Source organism: Tursiops truncatus, chromosome 6, assembly GCF_011762595.2.
Source record: "Tursiops truncatus isolate mTurTru1 chromosome 6, mTurTru1.mat.Y, whole genome shotgun sequence".
Taxonomy (NCBI): Eukaryota; Metazoa; Chordata; class Mammalia; order Artiodactyla; family Delphinidae; genus Tursiops; species Tursiops truncatus.
The window spans coordinates 1,922,380-1,942,402 of NC_047039.1; the positions used below are offsets into that span (position 1 = coordinate 1,922,380).

Genomic DNA, 20,023 nt, shown 5'->3' on the forward strand with positions numbered 1-20,023 from the left:
GTTTAAAACATACGCTCAGTATCTGTACACATTCATGCATAAAAATAAACAGAGTGCAGTGAAAATTATATTCCCATTTTCTTCTACCTTCCATTATTTTGGTCAGAAAGTCAGCTATCCATCTTATTATTGCTTTTTTCAAGGAAATGTCTATTTCGGCTCTAGCTGATTTGTGTTTTTCTCTTTGTTTTTGATTTTCAGTAGTTTTAGTTTAATGTTTCTTTATCCTTCTTGAAGTTGACTAATCTTTTGAAACTATGGAGTGCTGTCTTTCATCAGCTTGGGAAAATTCCCAGCTATTATTTTTGAATACCCTCCGGCCATTCTTCTCCCTCCTCTTCTTCTGGGATTGCCATTATATTACATTAAACCTTTTGAATGTGATCCACATTCTCATATGCTATTGTTTTTATTTTCATTTTTTTCTCCCTGTGCTACAATTCAGATACCTTTTATTGAGCTATCAGTCAACTCACTGATTTTGACTTCTGATATGTATATTCTGATCAGACAGTACATTTTTCAATTCTGGACGGTCCAATTAATTACCTGGTGAAATTCTCTATTCTCATCAATTTTGTAATTATCTAGTGAAAGTCTCCATCCTTTCATCAATTCTATCTCTTCCCCCATTTTCTTGAGCAGTCCTTATATTCTAACTTCAATATCTGAATCATCTTCCTGTTGATTATTATTGCCTGCTTTCATTCCTGCTAATTGGTCGTATGTTCTCGCTTACTCACTTTTTTAGGTTTTATTTTTCTTTCACCAGAAGTGTTTGTAAAAGGACCTGATAGACTTCAAACAATGTTATCTTCCACTGGAGTGAGCTCCCCAATTTTGTGTTTGGCCAAGTGAGTGAAGATGTGATCACCTCAGTCTAAGTAGAGATTGAAGTGGATTGATACTGTTTTCCAGTTTTAGTAAGTCTCAGTCTACATCTGGTGCATCTCTGCTCTTAAGCCCTCTTGGGTTTTGAGTATGAGGCTGGTGGGTCTCAGTCTTCTCAGCCCTAAAAGATTCCCAAAGATCCACGTCATTCCTGTAGAGCTTCACAACCTACATTTATATCTTCCAGCCCTAGATGGCTTTAAAAATGCCTTGAGGGTAATATAAGCCTATGAATACATTCAAACTCTTCCCTCTAGTGGGTTTTTATTTAGTAAATGCTACAAGACTGCAAGAAATTTGGTGTAACACCCTGACATTTCATGCAGATATGACCCAGTGAATGTCCTGAGTTAACACTCTCTCAAGTGTCTAGTCTGTCACTCCAGCCCCATGGAATCACTAAAAGCTTTATTGCTGTGTTGTGTTTTTTATCTCATAGGAGAGGCTCTCTGGATATGCTAAGTACAACTTTCAACCTCGTCCAGAATCCACAAGTTCTTTGAGAGAAAAATCATGGTTGGAGAGTCCAATCACACCTTGGATAAGTTCTTGCCATTTTATAATTTTAGCCAATATAATCCTCATCCCTTCCACAGCTCTCTGTTGCAACAGGAGTGATGGCCACCTAGCATGTCCCACCTGGAAGTGCTCAAATTTCTAATAATCTTTAAAGGAAAAAAGAGAGAGAAATAGGAGGCCTCCACTCAAAATCTTTTTTTATTGTACTTTTTTCTATCATAACCATCTGTGTAAGAACAGAGATACTGACTTGTCTTTTGTAAGAAAAATAAGTTTATTTAACCAAAACAAATAATAGTCCAAGAATGTACATGTGATGAAAAAGATATGAAGATGAAAAGTCAGTGACTAAAATTGTGTTCACTGGTCTAGAGAACACTCTGTGAGGGCTAAGAATGGTAACTTAACATTGTGATGTTAGACAATATAGATGAACTCTTCTCTTTTTGTTCTTCTTTGTCACCTTTACCAAGGTTATCTGGTATAATAACCAGCCCTTCCCACTTTCTCAGATTCTAGTGAAATACATTAGTAATAATATTTGATGCTGATTTAATGACAGGGAATCATGATCAAAGAACTCATTGCAAATAAAATCGGACAACAGTCTGTGTGTCAAGGGATGATTTCTTAGATGACTATTCTAATATTTTTTCAGTGAGAACATTATAGTTTACAGTATACGCTTCCTGCCCATAGACCTACTGCAAGGTAAAAAGATGCTAAAAGAACTAGAGATTCAATGATGGGAACTATTAGTTCATTTAATATATAATTACGTACATTTTTTTCTTTAGCCACTGATTGCTACACGTTTATACAATCCAACAGAAAACATGAGCAGAACTTTTTATCCCATTTTTCCTCAAGGCATTTAATCTTTTGATAGATTTACAGAGGAGACATGTGAATTACAGATTAAATATAACACTGATTACAGAAGAAGAAATTATTTCTATAAAACAAATGAACTCTATATTAACAAAATTCTGCTGTGGAATCATTTACGGTAGGATCTGTTAAATTATCTTTATTATTTAATGTTATCAGAATCATAAATTTTACCTTGGATTGATAAAACTTGAGCGTAGCATCTTGGAACTTTGCTGGAAGATATTTTCTGCCAAACAGATTTGCCAATACTAACACTAGCTTTTCCATAACATCTTGAGAAAAATGTTTCGAGCCTATACAAAATAAAATATCTTGTCATAAACATAAAAAGTGCATTAATCCCATTTTTAATGTTTCAATTGAACAATACAAATTGAATGTTATATTGCATGTTATTTCATGGAGACTAGAAATTTGTAACAAATGTAGCGACTAGGGAACGACTATCTCTGCTGGCAGTTTTACACCTGTGCCTCCTTTTTCCTTCTTGCCGCTCCCCCTCTACTTCAGACTCTTGTAACTCCAACCAAAGACCCTTGTCCCCTTACCTGGGACCTTCCTCTTTAGTCTATGATTGGTTTTCTTAAGCATTTAATGATCATGACCTCACCTCCTCAAAAGCCTCTGATCGCATCTCAATGCCTCATAAACAAAATCCAATCTCCTCGGCCAAGCACGTAAGGGTTTCCAAAACTAACCCACAAATAACCCCCCAGCCCCCTCCCCTCCCCTCCCTGCCACTCATGTTAATATACTGTCAACCCCAACACAACATGGTAAAGCAACTATACTCCAACTATATATATATATATCCCATCAACCTGACTCACTCCCATCCTCCACAGCACGTGACTGTTACATGGTCGTGTTAAAAAGTGCCACCTTTAATAACTTGCTCATATTCGAATCTTGGCTCAAGACTTACAATATTTAGGTTTTGTGACCATGGCAATTTATCTAACTTCTCTGTTTCCTCATGTACAAAATAGCAACGTCCATATTATCTACCTCATAAAGCTTCTGTCTCCATGTTTATAACCGCACACACCTCCCTACACACACACACACACACACACACACAGAGCAATAAACACAACTGCACTTCTTGTTGCCTGAAATTATTTCTCCTCTTACAGAGCTTCTGGGAGACAGAACTTCCTGAGGATCCTTGTTTCACAGAACAATGCACATTCAGAGCCTAGTGACATTGTGTAAAACAGAGTGTTCCTGCCAGTTAACAATGGAAGATAAAGCGAAGTTATGCTGTGAAAGGCAAGAAAATCACCAGGCATCAGGAACTACAACGAACTTAAGCACAGAGACAGAAATATTTCTTTTAGGGACATAGTTTAAAGCTCTATGGTTTAGTTATAAAAATCAAAGGCTTTTATAAAAACTGCATTAAATGAAACATTAGATGGGCTTTACAAATGGAATTCACAAAAAATGTACACAATTTGACAAAAGCAAATCTGGGGGAAAACAAGTTTCTAGATCATGCAACTAATATGATATCAGCTATTTAAATACACTATAGGATTATATTCAAAGAAAATATGATTGGAGGAAAATATTCACAAATATCAACAGTGAGTATTTTTTTAACATGATGGTTTCCTATACCCTTTTTCTATCATGAGCATATATTACATTTAATTAGAAAAATATTTACCAAAAAATCATATATTAATATTTCTGAATCCTGGAATCAAGGCATCTCTCAAGTTAATAAGAAGTTGTTATTTTTAAATAGTTGCCACAAAATATGGCTTTCTCCTATGTAATCTATATTAGTAGGTATATAAAACTTTATCTAATTTGGTATCTCCAAATTATCTAAATATTAACTTGCATTTTCTTTGTAGAAAAAAAAAGATTTCCTGAAGTGTTAGCTTCACTATAGCATCTTTGCTGTTTTTAGACCATACGTATGAAACGTCAAGCTTACCTTTCCTGGTTGGCTGACAGAGATTATGGAAAAGGCCTCTTACAAGAAAACTGACGAAAACAAGATTGGAAGGCTCGTGATAATGCAAATGTGACACAAGTCCAGCAAAGCCTGTAGGATTACCTTCTTGATCTAAATAGCCCTAAAGAACAGACATAATTTATTAGTTTGACTCAACTCAACCACATACCTTAATTAATAGACAGCTTATTAAGTGCCAGTTTAAAACAGTACTTAATACTGAGAACTAAAACATGGCTGCCATAACAGTAAGCAAAAGATGTTGCAGCCACCAAGCCATCACATTCCAGCAGCCTGGATGGTGAGCCCTGAGGGAGCTCAGGATGGAGACAGGATGCCTGCCATCAAGCCCTCAGCCACTGCAGCCCCCGCAATGGTGCACCTGAGGACACTCAGGATGGGAAAGCACAGGACACTGGCCCCAGAGCGCTGAGGTGCACATCAAAGGAATGATTCCAGTGAGCCCAGACTCTTGCATCTTCCCATACACAGAAAAGCGCTAAATTCCTTAACTTGAGATGTCTGGCTTTCTTTAATGAAGTCATCTTCTGAAGTTCTGACTACCTGGTCTTTATTGCAAAAACCCCTATATATCCTAGCTCCTCCCTTGCCTCTTGGGAGCAGTCCCTCAAGTGTTATTTGAGATGCTATGTCCTGCTTGAAGTCCTAAGAATGTCCACCGAATAAAACATAATTCTCAACTTTCAGGTTGTGCTTTTTTTTTTTTTCGGTCCACAATACCAACATAAGAGAGATTAGTACTCATTACCTGGCCCACTTTGATAATTAAATCAACTGTAAGTAGTAGGAATCCTTGGCTATAACCTTGGAAAGACTGGAATTAGTTCAAGATGATGAGGAACAGAGATGGTACCGATCCTATCTCACAAAAAGGCAAACACGGTCCTACCTCCTTGACCAGGAATTGCACGGAGAACAGAAAGTACAGTTTCAGCATCTCCAGCGCCCGGGGCTGCTTGAAGGAGATCAGTGAGTGCTTGAGCACCGACAGCGCCTGAGGAGAGGAGGATGTTAATTCACACTGTGCTCCTGCTGAGAAATACACTCCTGGATGACAAGAGAGGTGCACTGGAATTTAACATTTTTTCCTGCGTATCACGATGCTTTGGCATCTTAAAAACCTTGCTGGCTGGGGAGAGACTGATACTCCCAGGGCTACTTCCTAAAGGTAACAACAACTTGACAAAGCTTGCTTTCCTCTACAAACCAACCAATGCCGACTTTACGCCCCACCTGCTGCCTTACCTGAATCTCACACACCAAGCCAATATTCCCCTGTCCTAAAGCACCCCAGGTGCTAGGCAAATAGAGACCACCGCAGCTCCCAAAGCCCACCCGAATGATTCCAACTACCCAGTCCCAAACTATTTACTCTGAGATGCCTTGCCCTTCCCATGGGCCCTCTCCCTCCACTCGTGGCTCTTGCCTCCCGACCATCCTGGGGTCTCGTGAAGCCCTGCATGGTGCACCCTGCCTGCATTTCTAGGACCTCTTGAGTTTCTACTTTGTTTCCCTGAGCCTCTCGTCTGTCTCCTCCTGTGGCCACATCCGACTGACCAGCTCATAAAAGAATATAAAACAATCAAATATATATTACTAATATCCATTTTACCCCACAGATACCAGAGCCACCTAAGATTCAGTGCGATTTCACATTTTACCATATTCTTACATGGCACGCCCTTCCCCTAACAAAACGGAACATATAAAACCGAATCACTGGAAATGAAACATGTTGCCAAATAACCTGGTAATATATGTGGATCCAGTTTAAGAGCTTACAATCTTGGGTTGTTCTGGAAGAAAATACGATATTATTGATACATTATCCCATGTCCTGCAGTATCGTTGCAAAAACGATGGAATCACGTTGATTAAGGTCAAGGTAATAAAAATATTGAGATAGTAAAACAGCATCGAGGTAACAGTTCAGATATCTTCCAACTGCCCACTACAACGTTTATGAGGTTCAAGTAAAAGGAGAATTTCCCAACATCACCGAAATTAAACGTGGCTGCCTTTAGGCCTGAGAGTTCATAGTACCTGGGAAGAATCTCTAGTCAATGTAAGGCCAGGGGACTAGGAGGGAGAAGGAAGGAGGGAGAAGGAAGGAAGGGAGAGGGGCAGGGAGGAAGGGAGGGAGAAGGAAGGAAGGGAGAGGGGCAGGGAGGGAGGGAGGGAGAAGGAAGGAAGGGAGAGGGGCAGGGAGGGAGGGAGGGAGGAAGGGAGAAGGGCAGGGAGGGAAGGAGGGAGAAGGAAGGAAGGGAGGGGGCAGTGGAGGAAGGAGGGAGAAGGAAGGAAGGGAGAGGGGCAGGGAGGGAAGGAGGGTGAAGGAAGGAAGGGAGAGGGGCAGTGGGGGAAGGAGGGAGAAGGAAGGAAGGGAGAGGGGCAGTGGGGGAAGGAGGGAGAGGGGCAGTGGGGGAAGGAGGGAGGAAGGGAGAGGGGCAGGGAGGGAAGGAGGGAGGAAGGAAGGAAGGGAGAGGGGCAGGGAGGGAGGGAGGGAGGGAAGGAGGGAGGAAGGAAGGAAGGGAGAGGGGCAGGGAGGGAGGGAGGGATAAGGAAGGAAGGGAGAGAGAGGGGCAGGGAGGGAAGCGGGGAGAAGGAAGGGAGAGGGGCAGGGAGGGAAGGGGGAGAAGGAAGGGAGAGGGGCAGGGAGGGAAGGGGGGAGAAGGAAGGAAGGAAGAGAGAGGGGCAGGGAGGGAGGGAGGGAGAAGGAAGGAAGGGAGAGGGAAAGGGAGGGAAGGAGGGAGAAGGAAGGAGGGGATGGGGTGTACCATCCATCACCTCTACTTTGGGGTGATACGTTTTCAGGGAGCCAAAAATGCCCTTTCCTACAACTTCTCCTCTCTCTGGCTCTACATTTAGAGCAACAGGCAGGAAACAGCAGAGTAGTAGAGGGTGAGCGACCTCTGGTGGTTCACTGTAACTCCGGAGATGCAGACCACGTCACTAAAGTCTTACTACGACAGGAAGAGTTCTGACTGCGGTGCCTACTGCAGTTCGTGGTGACGAATGGCCTCCACAGGACCAATCTGTGGACCAGTCTGTCAGTGACATTGGCAGAAGATGAACTTTCAGTCCAGAAAGCTACATAATTTGAAAATACGCTAAATGCTGAGGTTTGGACCAAAAGCTATTCATCTAGCTTCACATTTAAAAGGGTATTTAAACAGCACTGAAGTGAGCAGACAGTGAAACCAAAAGAAAAATCATGCACCCTCTTTCTTGGCAAACCACCAGATTTGAAGGGATGTACTTTCCTTCAAAAGTGAGAGAATAGACAAACCCACAAGAGATCAGTTCTTTTAAGAAAATAGACCAACTTCCTAAAATTATTCAGTCATGCTACAACTATTTATTGGGTGTCTGTACCAAGAATTAAGACAAAAAAACAACTTTGGCCTAGGGTGCTTACATTCCAGTGGGAAATATAGAGAAAATAAACATGATAGAGATGGTAGATATAGACAGAGACAGAGATTTGCAGCTGTGTAAGGCGTGGTGTGTGCTATGTATAAATGAGCAGGGATCACAGTCGGCACGGCAGACGGGGTCCATCGACAGCGCAGGAGGAGTGGTGGCAGCAGGCTAACAGCAGAGCAAGAAACTGAACAAGATGGAAGAGTGAGACTGTGCACACATCTGGGGGAAGGTTCTGGAAGCAGCAGAAACAGCAAAGCTGTGCCCCTCGGAGTGTTACGTGCCTACTGTCGGAGGAGCGGGTAGTGGGCTCGTGTAGGAGAGCAGGACGTGGTGAGTCCAACAAGGGATCATGGGACCAGGCTCTGTAGAAACTTACAGACCATCACAAGAACACTGGCTTCTACTCAAAAGTAATCTGACCTATGAAAATGGGTTTTTTTAGAAAAACGTATTTTGGAAAAATTCTTTGGCATCCTCAATGGAGGCCAAAAGATACGACCTCTTATGAAACAAGGCACAACCGCATAAGGTAAATGGACAATATAAATTGACATTTAAAAAATAATACATTATTATGATATGAAAGGGTGACATCGGAAGCAGTGCACAATCTCGGGGAAACAAGTCCAGCAGCAGAATGAACATCCACACGGTGTCCCTAAGGAGAAGATCTGAAACTTGAGAGAGTGCATCAGAGACGCAGGAGATAAACTCAAGTGTTCTCTCATAATGAAGAAAAACAACAGCGGAGAACAGGAAAACGACTTTTGATTTTAAAAGTTATAACTTTTTCTGGAAACTGAACAAATCAAAACGGAAGCAAATATCAAAGATCTAACTTAAGAAATCTTTTCTTAGTTCCAGAATGATCTGAGCCCTGCACAATGCAAAGGTTCTTAACACTACTGAATTGTACACTTAAAACCAGTTAAGATGGCAAATTTAATGTTACATGTATTTTACCGCGATAAAAACTTCTGAGCATGAAGACTGAAAGTTTTCATCATGTAATAACTAAAACATCAATAAAACATAAAAGGAAAGACACACAAGATAGAAAATCCTGGGGAAAAGAATTTAAATATACAGACTTTTTAAAATACTCATATAATTACATAGGCAGAAAGAAATAAACTATAAGGAAACAGGAATTAGCACAGTTCCTCTAGAGGAGATTTCAAGAGTCTGTTCCTCTATGACAGTAAATGCCAGAGGGCAGTGAAGTGATTCTAGCTTGATGTGATAAGTAAAAAGAATATTCCAAGAAATTTATGCCCACACTTGAGTCTTTTATGTGTGAAGGTTACCGAGAGAGCTCCTCACACAGGCCAAGGCAAAGAAGACCAGCGACTCAGAAAACCTTTTTGAAAAAAATTAAAAAGTTTGCAAGAAGACGTATGCTTCTCTCCTGTATAGAGGTAAAAGATAAGAACTCAAACGTGGGGAAGTTTTGGTCTAAAATGATAGGCACCTGGTCTGTAGGAGCGTCAACAACATGACAAGAGGCTGCTCATCACAAAAGTCCTGGAAGAATCCTCACCGTGGCAAACGGGATCCAATTTAGAGGGCAGGCGAATCAGTATACAAACCCAGGGAGGAGTGGGTCCCTTTCACAATGCGTCTTCATAAGGATGAAACCAAATATTTAATTACGAATTTTAAATTTCTCATTGTGGGATTAGACTCAAAATATTTATCTCAGCAGAAAACTTCACGGTAAGTTTATAACCACAGTCTTAAGTCCAACTAAACATAAATATATCTTTGCAAGGAACCAAATACACACCTACACTTAGAAATATGACTGAAAAAAATAGCAAAATGAGAATGTGACTGTTTTTGGAGAGTCAAACTAGGTGTAGGTACTTTTTTTCTTCCTTCAACTTTCTGCATTGTCCAAATATTCTTTGATGAACTTGGGTTACTTTTTTTACGAAAAATAAACTCTTTTATTACAAAATCATAAACACAAATCTTTTTGTAACCCAGATCTTTTAAAATCCATAGCTAGCACCCTTCACTCCTATGGGGCAATGTTTATCATACGTGAAAATAGTAATCTGGGGGCAACTCCAAATGCCCATTGGCCATAAATTCTATGATTGACAGAGACAACAAAACTAATTATTACTCTCCCCACCCACCCCCAGTTCTCTACCAGCCAAGACACTAGCAAGCATTAAAGACTGGTGACTCCAAGAAGCTATCACTACAGATGTAAAAACGAGCCCGGCCAGTAATGGAGACTCAGCCCCAGAAACCATCCCACAGTACCTTTGCCTTAGCGTCCTCAGGGTCATCTGCCTTGGAAGCCAGAAGCATGAGTCTCAGGATCAGGGAGATGCTGAGAGGGAACTGCCCTCTCAGTTCAGGGACGTTGGATTTGATGAGCTTTTCGATTTTAGGGAGTGGAATACCAAAGAAATACACATCTCCCCCCAGGTCTTGACCTCGTCGTCCGGCCCGTCCAGACATCTGCAAACAGAATAGAAGCACAAAGTAAATCTTTCCTGAACAGTTTCTCCATCACAGTATAAGAACTGAGCCTTTTATACTGCATTAGAGCAAGTACACTGTGAAGATATCCAACCGTTACAGAACTGAGACTAAAATCCAACTGGGTGCCAGGCAGGAAATTCACCGTGGCTGAGACAGAGGTGAAAATGAGACATTCGTCATCCTGATGTGCTTATTTCAGTCCCCAAACTGTGCTAGATATTTGTATAATGATATACAGCAAGAAGAAAAAAAGACGAGACCCTGGCTTCCAGTTCACTTACAGCTGAACTTACAAGTCTTCCTCTCTTCCTTCCCACCCCCCTCCTTTGTCCCTTTTCTCTCTCTCCCCTACACACATGTGTGCTGAGTGACAAATCACCATAAAAATTGTGCACAAACTGAGATGCAAGAGTGAGATAAAATTCAGAAACGCTACTTGTACAAAGGAAGTTAAGAACAAACTCTTTACAGAAGTTATATTAGTTCTCCTTCGGTAAGTGCTCAGAATGTGCTAAGTCCTTTACACCTTTTTTATAAAGACCCTACAACCACTACCCTATGAGGAGAGTGTAATCATTGTCTGCATTTTACAGTAGAGTAACTGGGGCTTGGGAAATAAGAAACTCACTGTAGGCAAACGCCAAGAAGTGAAAGACCCAGGACTCCAACCTTGGCATTTCCACTGCCAAGTTCACCATCCATGACGCCGGCCCCAGACCCCTAAATGAGAGATTCCCAAAGATGATATGGGGGGAGGGTTCATGCCCAGAACAGCAGCAGAAGGAGAACTCCGAAGGACAGAGGTTGGTAAAATGGAGGAAAAACTAAGGATGTTGTATTGGGTAGGAACAAGGCCCATCAGGGGATAGAAAGGAAGTGTTCTGTGAGGAAGTGGGGTGGGGGGGCACTTGGATAAAACCTGTAATGTTGGCTGACAGATGTAGCAGAAATATTCACCAAGTGATCCTGAGCAGGTAAACCGTCTGCGTTCAGGACACAGTGGAGTCAGGAGACCTAAAAATTAGGAAAACTGTTTAATGACTACAAGCTCAAAATGTATGATGAAAGACGGTGGAAATGGAAATTGCAAGGCCAAAATCAAAACCACTGGAGGAGAATAACAAAGTCGGCTTGGTAGTACAGTGCACAGCAGGGGCAAAGACAAGAGAAGCATGAAAGAGAACCCCAGGGCGTAAACTCAGGGGCAAAGGGGCTGGACGAGGAGGGAGTCCTCAAGCACCTTGCACCTGTGTGTCTTCCCTACAAATCACTTCATTGAATTCTTGCAAATGCCATGGGACCGTTCTTATCATCCCTATTCTGGAGATAGCAAAGAAGGACCAGGCAGGTTAGAGATCTCACCCAAGGTCACGTAACACCAAGCCCGTGACCGGCCCTATACCACAGCTAAATGTGACTGTCAGGTTTGCAGGAAAGTCCCTGTGAATTGCAGCACGTTTGCAAACCAAAGCCTCGCCTTTCTTACTCTTTTATTGCCTATTTTAGCAATGCAATAGGGAGTTTCTGCATATCACAATACCTGTCTGTAGTTTAAAGCATCCAGATAGACTGAGTTTTGAGCAAAAACCACAGATTTACAAGGCATGTTGATTCCTAAAGCAAGTGTCCCCGTAGCGGTCACCACCTAGAAGGAGAATAAAACAGTTACTTCATAAAATAGCATTCCAGTGGAATGCCACGGAGTGACTGAAAGCCTTGAACTACAGGATCTAGAACGCTGGCGTTCTTGCTATGTCATATTTCACTGCTCAGGGCCTTGCCCCTCACTCTGCTCTGCCCAGAATATTCTTCTCCCACGTATCCAGTTATCTGGTTTGTTCAGTCCTCCACTCAAATGTCAAACAGAAATTTCTGGACCACCACATCCAAAATGATGGCCCCGTCCTCATTATGCCTACTCATGGCATTAATGACCACCTCAAGTGTATCATCTGTGTGTTTACTGTCCTGCCTCAGACTCCAAGCCCCTTTCACTATCGTGTACCCCACCCCCCAAAAAGAGTACCAGGCACATGACAGGTGCTCAGGAAATACTCTGTAATAAATGACTAGAAAGGGAACTTCCCACAACAGGGAATAATACTGTTATAGACCCACTTATGGGCAGTGGCCAGCCTCACCCACTATAACTTATCTGTGAAGATTATTTCTATGGAAATAAATTATCTAAGTAATAGAGCAAATTAAGTTTCACCTTTTTCCCTGAATTGCCATAATAACTGACCAGAAAAGGAGTAGGGAAAATTTTACAGTTTCTTAAATAATCTATTTTTACTCATTTTTTTTCATATAATGCTGGGTATTTCTAATTGTTATTTCTATTTATATTGATTATCATAAAGTCATAGTTGAGGTTAATGGTGAAGTATATGGAATAATTTTAATTATTCTGAACCTGATATCGATACTCTGTCAAAATGAAACACACCATTTATTAACTATTTTTATAAAGTTCTTCAATAAGAACATGAATGGGAAAAAAAAGAACATTAAATTTATACTATAACTAGAATAAATACCTTTTGAAAAATGTGTTCTCAGTAACAAAGCTATCTCTGTTTCCACAGTACTCTGCCTAGCGGGATCTAGTTATCCATTTACTAAGCTACTGGTAATTGAGCAACTACTATTTAAGATACTATTTTAGACCCAGGATATGCTGATCAAAATAGTTGTGCCTCCTTACCTCAATTCATAATCATGTAAAAAATTTTGTTTCTGGTTATTGACTTTTAAAATAAATAAATAACTTGTTATTAGTTAAGAAAAAAGCTAAACAACGTTGTTAATGATACATTTTGGGTTTTTTTCCAGATTACAGAATTACCCTTAAATTAGGATGTCAGATTTTCTTCAAGATTTATTTATTAAGATTAAACGATACTCCCTAGAGTAACAGAATCTATCTCTCCCCTCCCCACCACACACAAATATAATGTACATAATTCAAAAAATTAATGTGGCAAATCAGAAAAAGTCAGGGTCTATTTTAAAATATTACTCAACGTCTAAATTAACTACGAAATCATATAAACCCTCTTTGTGAATGTATCCAGAGGATCCCCTCACATCTTTATGGGACACACCAAATACGTAACAAGGGCTGGGTGTCAAGTGATTCAGGGAACCTTCCTCCTGTCCGCCACCAGGGACAGGACAGAGTATGAGGATGGTACCGCTAAAGTCTGCCGAGCCATGCAGCTGGCCCCCGGAAGAGTACATCCTTGTTCTTATTTCTCCTAGTACACCGGGAAAAGATCTGATCGAAATGCTACCCTGAATGTCCTCCACACCCATGAAAAGACATTTACAGCCAAAATCACACGAACAGCTGACAAAATGCCATGAACATTATAAATGAAAAGTGGGCGTTTATTCCTAGATCGCCACAGGTGTATTTCAAACATAGTTGGAAATAGTTGGAACAGTACTTGTTTAAGGGATACTTGAATCTCACGAAAAAGAGATAAACTGAATGAGAGATTTCACACCCCCTCCCTCAACTAAATGAGATGGAAAATGCAGTGGTATCGTGGGATGTTAAAAAAAAAAAAAGACATAATTAGATTGGAAAAAATGGTTATTTTCCATTCGTTATGGTGCTCAGCTTCATATAGACAGAGTTTCAAGTTATAAAATGAAGAACTTTACTTACCCTAATAAATCCTTTCCTAAAAAGAATCTCAACTAACTGCTTTTCTTTGAAGCTCAAAGAGCTGTGATGATATCCAATCCCTCTTGCTGCCAAAGCCTTCAGTTCGGCGCCTTTCCTTGAGAATTTCACTCGGTCAAACACCCTCTGCAAAGTCTGAAAGAAGAGTTTTAGGGATTTTGATCGTCTCTTATCTAATTTGAATTTAAATCAGAATTTAAAATGGTGAAATGAAAATAACAGGCACACTATATAATAATTTAGCTAAATGAGGCCAATTATTTGAAATTAACTCTACATATAAAAAACATTCTATGGGAACAACAGTAACTATCAGACATGTTCCAAAGTCTTGGAGCAGAATGTCTCGCGCTGTTTCACCCCATTTCAGGGGTGAGAAGCACTGACCAAGCAGTAGACAATCCCCAGAGGAGGTGTGAGTGTAGCCGCTCCAGCCTGAGGGAGGTCAGATCAGCCCCAGGAGTTCTCCCTGGGGAGAGGGATTTCTCCAAGCAGAGCAGGTTCCTTACCTTACACGGTCTGGGAAGGCTTCCTTCTCACTGTAAATTGGTCACAGATAGCCTTAAAAATATCCCTGCCCTAAGGAGGAAATCCACTTGCATGCAGAGTTTTATGTGCTAAAATAAACACTGCTTATGAAAGAGAGAAGAAAAGAAAAAACCCCAAACCCTAAATCCAAAAGCAAAATACCCTCCATGTAGAGTCAACTGCACAATGGGATATCAAGGACCCACGAAATGATGATGGTTCTCGAAAAGGAGGAAACCGTGAAATTTACAAAAGAATGTATACAATAGAATGCACATATACACACACAGACATATGCCTCTATGTGTGTATGTATGTGTGTGTGCATGTATGTGTGCGTGTATGCGTGTGCATGCATGTGTGTGTGGTCACAAAGACATGAAAGGTTCATCCAGAAGGGCAGTGATTACTCCCCACGGTTGGCATGGCTTTTCTTGTTACTAATTTGTATTTTCAAATTCGTCTACCAAACGCATGCATTATTTGCACCATAAAACATTTTGAAGAAGAAACGGCATACCACATTTAGATATTTCAATGTCTTTTTGGTGGCATGTTTTGACTATAACACAGAAATCCTGAGCTTTAGAGAAACTGTGTATATATTATTTCAAGTGTATTGGACCACATGTACCGAAATATTCGGTTGAGGCGTGTGAGACCGGAGCGTAGAATTCAGGCTGTGAAAAACAGTATTGCAGGAAGAAATAACGGAAGGGCAGCCACCCCCAGGGGTTAACTATTAACAAGCAAGAAATCTTCTACAAACCTAATCCTGTCTTCTTCAAACATGCTCTGCAGAGCCCTCAGGGTTAGGTACAGACAGAAGGCCACGCACAAGGGTTTCTATTCTGGAAGCGACGGCACTGAGGTATCACACCCAGCAGCGTCTGGAGCTGCGCAGTAGTAGCGGGAGTGTGAAATGATTTCCAGGAGCATTGCTCCATCCTAAGGGCTCACCTCAGCATCTATGGCCTTCTGATCAGCATATGTGCAGTCCTCAGGGATCTCCAAGTTCTTCTCAAGAAGCTTGAGGAGATTAGCATGTTCAGCTTCAAGGATTAGGCTTTGATCCATTTTTCTGGGATTTGTCTGGCTTCTTTTATCTCTGTTTATAAAAACAAATTTTAAGTAATGAATGGCCACATGTGGCCACCATAGGAAGCCCGGGACATCCTTGATCCCCTCATCACCCAGACATGCACTACTACATACCCCCAGACCACCCTGAACCAACCTTCTCCCTCGGAAGCCTCTGGAACTGGTGGCCCCTCATCAGAAAAGTCCCCTATTGTGTCTGAATATTCCCCTCCCTTCCTCCTACTCTAAGCATCCTTCTTGCCAAATCCAGTTCTCCCAATATGACCCCCCCGTCCCGTGCTAAAGTGATGAGCATTTTCTCTTTCACAGGCTTGGAGGAAGGTGGGTGCCCCCGGCTCCACATGGCCGAGTGCAGGCCAGCTCCTTCTCTCCTCCTTCTCTCCTCCTGCTACAGCAGCTCTGAGTTTGGTTGCCAAGGGCTCTTGGCGACACCATCCCCTGCAGAATTGCCCTCTGCTGACAAGAGCTCCCAAGAAATGCCTATAAGGTTACAACACCTCCTGGGACTGGGAACGTGGCCCCCAGCCAGTACCTGACTGATAAGAGGTACACGAAACAGCCCCCTCCACCCACGCTGGCACGATCCTGCAGTGCACCCAGGCCTCCCGGTTGGCCGGGGTCAGCAATATTCCAGCAACACCACACCCTTACGCCTCTTCTTCACTTTCCCTCTGTTGCTTCGTCGCTTTCTTGCAGGTCCCGCTCAAGCACACCCCTTCAACAGATCACTTCCATGAGGTCCCATCTCAGATCTCTGCGGGGAATCTGGCCTAAGACACTGCCCCACAAACACTGGCTTGGACTCAGTCACCAAAGCGCATTATCCATCACTCCATGGGAACTGCCTTTCACAGACACCCACATCTCTCGTCCTTTCTTGGTTTGTCTTTGGTGAATGAGTAAAGCTGCTGCCATATCAGTAAACAAAGGATGCTGCAGCCATCAAGCCACTACAGTCACCCCGACGGTGAGCCCTGAGGGGACTCAGGACGGAGACCCACGGGCTGCCCACCGCCAAGTCCGCAGCCTCTGCAGCCCGCCTCCGTGGTGCACCCCGAGGGGACTCAGGATGGGAAAGCGCAGGACACTGGCCCCAGCGCTGAGGTGCAGATCAAAGGAATGATTTCAGTGAGCCCAGACTCTTGCATCTTCCCATACATTGAAAAGTGCTAAACTCCTTGAGATGTCTGGTTTTCTTTAATTAAGAGTCATCTTTTGATGTTCCGACTACCTGGCCTTTGTTGCAAAAACTCCTCTACATCCTGGCTCCCCGCTTACCTCTTGGGAGCAGCCCCTCAGAGCTGTCTGAGAGGCTGCGTCCCGGGCTTAAGTCCTTAGAATGTCCAGCAAATAAAACCTAATTCTCAACTTTTAGATTGTGCTTTTTTTTTTCAGTCGACACTCTCGCCTTTGCACATAAGACAGCTCCTAATATGAGAATATGTGCTAACCAGTGTCCCGTCTAACTCCATTTCAGGGGTGAGAAATACAGACCAAGCAGCAGACGTGCCACCAACTCACTTCCTGGGACATTCCCTTCACCTCCAGGGGCAATGCCGGGACCAGCACAGGCAGAGGGCTAATGGAGGCCCCCATACTGTTGTCTACGGATTTCTAAGTTTTAAATTGAGGTACCAAACTTTCAGATAAAATACAACCTCCTCCTACCCCGACAAATAAAGCTCCGTAACCACCAGAAATCTCAAGGGTGAGAGGGAGCTCCAGAGGGATGTCTCCTGAGCTGCACCAACTCCTCATTTTAAGGGAATGGCTGCAGATGGGGAGGCCGGCTTGGGGTTCTCTGAAGCACAGGGCCCAGGGCAAGGGTCCCAACACCCTCAGTGTAATCATGGTGCTGAACGAGGTAGGAAAATGCTGACGGAAAGAAAATGCACAACCTAGAAGTTGAGAATTACGTTCTATTCGGTGGACATTCTTAGGACTTCAAGCCCAGGAGACAGCAGCTCAGATAACTCTGAGAGACTGCTCCGAGGAGGTGATGGGAGGAGCCAGGACGCACAAGAGTTTCTGCAACAAAGAACAGGTGGTCCGAACATCAAAGGATCACTGCTAATTAAAGAAAACCAGACACCTCCAGTTTAAGGAATTTAGCGCTTTTCTGTGTATGAGAAGATGCAAAGTCTGGACTCACTGGAATCGTTCCTTTGATGTGCACCTCAGCTCTCTGGGGCCAGTGTCCTGTGCTTTCCCATCCTGAGTCCCCTCAGGGTGCGCTGCCGGGGAAAGTGGAGGCTTGCTGGCTGCAACATCCTTTGTTTACAGATATGACAGCAGCATTCTTAGTTCACGAAAACATTCGTCTTATTTTTAAAGCTTGGCTTGTTGGTCACTAATGCAACGTGACGTCGTGACTGCCAGCGTCCTGAAGAAAAGCTGTCTGAGTGTCTAAGCTGTCTAGTGATTGAAAAGGCTGACACCTACCATCACTTCCAGGGAAACAGCATGACAGGCAGAAGGAAGAGACACAGAAGTGTCAGCAGGAAATTCTGACCTGCTCCAGAATGTGAAAAATCTGAGCCCGAGAAGCTCTAAAAGCTGTTTCAACTTTCAGGGAAATAACTACCAATCATTGCAAAATATTTATGGACCAGCTGTGACCTGCCAAGCAATGTGTTAAGACTGTGTAAGCAGCTCTTTACAGGAAACCGCCCTCAGCAGGAAGCCCCTTTCCCTGTCACTTTAGCAGAGCTGCATCGTGACTTTTCACCAGGCACCCCATGCTCTACTCATCTCCGGCCCAAGTACACCTTTCAAGTCTTTAGATCACGCAATACTTTGCCTAACATATCGGTTCTTTCTGCAGATCAAAGAAGGAGGAGAGAAGAGTCAGTAATTAACAGGTGACCAGATCTCTTCCCAAGTTTCCCCTTCAGTAATCTCCCCAACAAACGGCGTGATCGAGAGAACACCTAGAGGAAGATGACGAGGATTCCACGAGCCTGCACACAGCGGGGGACGGCGATGACCCTGACCCCCCATCTCAGTGATTAACTGAGATTACTCTCCTCCTTCCCTTTAAAACTTCCATGGCCGAACAGAATCTCAGAGGTGGTTTTGGGGGAACACTGAGTCCACCATCTCCCCACATTGCCGGCATCCTGATTAAAGGAACCTTTCCTTTCTGCCGACATCTGTGAGTACGTAATCGGGTCCAGCGAGAATCAGGACCCGAGTCATTCGATAACAACTGGACATATTAATAAAAAGAGGAAAATGCACGGTCCCTGCTGTGAGAGAGCTTAACGATTTAGGAATAAGACAGCAACACATCGTAATCGACCTACTAAATACTGCAGCGTAGCAAGAGCCCGGGAGAAAGGGCACTAAATCTAAGTGGGGCATGAGGGCAAGCTTCAGAGAGGCACAGCGAACTCATGAGCAGAAGCTCTGGGGGCGAGCAGGAAGGAGGGACCTCAAGGCAGAAGGGCCATGTCACGGCAAAGTGCAGGAGGACGTGGCACGCAGGGAGAAGAGTAAATATTGAGTATTGAAGGATGAGAGTAGTAGGACGTGATCTGAAAAAGTGAGGGCAAAACTCCAAAGATGGTGGTCCACCAACAATGGCCCAGGAGAAGGAACAGTGAGTGTGGGTAAGTTAATCAATGAGAATGTCAGCAAGAGTGGTGTCAGCTACACCGCAGGGTGGTGAGCCTCGGAGCTCCCAAGTCCAAGAAGAAGACCTCTGTGATCGCCCGAGGAAGATGCGGGCCCATCCAGACCAGGCTGCCACTGAGGATGGGAGGGTGGGAGGAAGGAAAGACGCATCTCAGACGCAGAGTCATCAGAATTAGACACCGAGAACAAGGCAGGAGCCAGGAGCACACACAGTTCTCCGAAGCACAGAACCGGCCTGCAAATAAGGGACAGCTAGGATGTCTGCATAGCCCAGTGTACATTCCTGTTGGGACCTGTGATGTATTTCAGCCTTCCAACCACCAGTGTGTTGAGTCACATACTCACATTGTCTTCTGTGTCTCAAGGGATTTTCTAACTTTTCGAAGTTTGCTCTCCATGTCATAGGCCTCCTTATCAGCCTTGAGGGACCTTCTGCTCTGTTGCTTTATCTCTAGGAACCTTTTCACACTTCCAGCGCTTCTCTCTACAGCCCCTAAATTAAATCTGGAAACAAAGGAAAAGAACGCTTGCCTTGAAATTAATGTGATAAATACAATTCAGTCATATAGCCATCCACTGCTGTCATCCTGACACACAGCTGTTGAGTTTTTAATCTCCACTTTTATGAGCTTCATCCTGAACAGGCACACGAGGTGTTCTGGGTCGGCAGACCCATCATTAACCGCCTTACAGGAAACAAGAAGTCCCCCCCTGGGGCAATGGCAAGCAGAGCCCCCAGAGATTTCTCCTGGAAGAGGGGTCAGGCACGCCACAGGCAAGGAACAGATAACAATGGATTTTCTCTATTTACAGAAGAGAGATGTTCCTTCTTCCTCTCTTAAGAGGTG

General features: G+C 43.2%; 1 protein-coding gene across 9 annotated transcripts in view; it reads right to left on the reverse strand.

Moving 5' to 3' along the window:
* Positions 1–20,023, reverse strand: part of DDX60 (DExD/H-box helicase 60) — a 124,496-nt gene that overhangs the window by 49,859 nt on the left and 54,614 nt on the right. For all 9 annotated transcript variants that reach the window (XR_012332330.1, XR_012332327.1, XR_012332328.1 and 6 more), the window contains 8 exons: positions 19,521–19,679; positions 15,399–15,546; positions 13,893–14,045; positions 11,757–11,861; positions 9,992–10,192; positions 5,184–5,288; positions 4,253–4,394; positions 2,476–2,597 (listed from right to left, as the gene is read on the reverse strand). Coding sequence is in view for 5 of the 9 variants with exons in the window: in XM_073805701.1 (XP_073661802.1) it covers positions 2,476–2,597; positions 4,253–4,394; positions 5,184–5,288; positions 9,992–10,192; positions 11,757–11,861; positions 13,893–14,045; positions 15,399–15,546; positions 19,521–19,679 (1,135 nt within the window). In the remaining 4 variants the exon portion in view is untranslated. The remainder of the gene's footprint in view (positions 1–2,475; positions 2,598–4,252; positions 4,395–5,183; positions 5,289–9,991; positions 10,193–11,756; positions 11,862–13,892; positions 14,046–15,398; positions 15,547–19,520; positions 19,680–20,023) is intronic.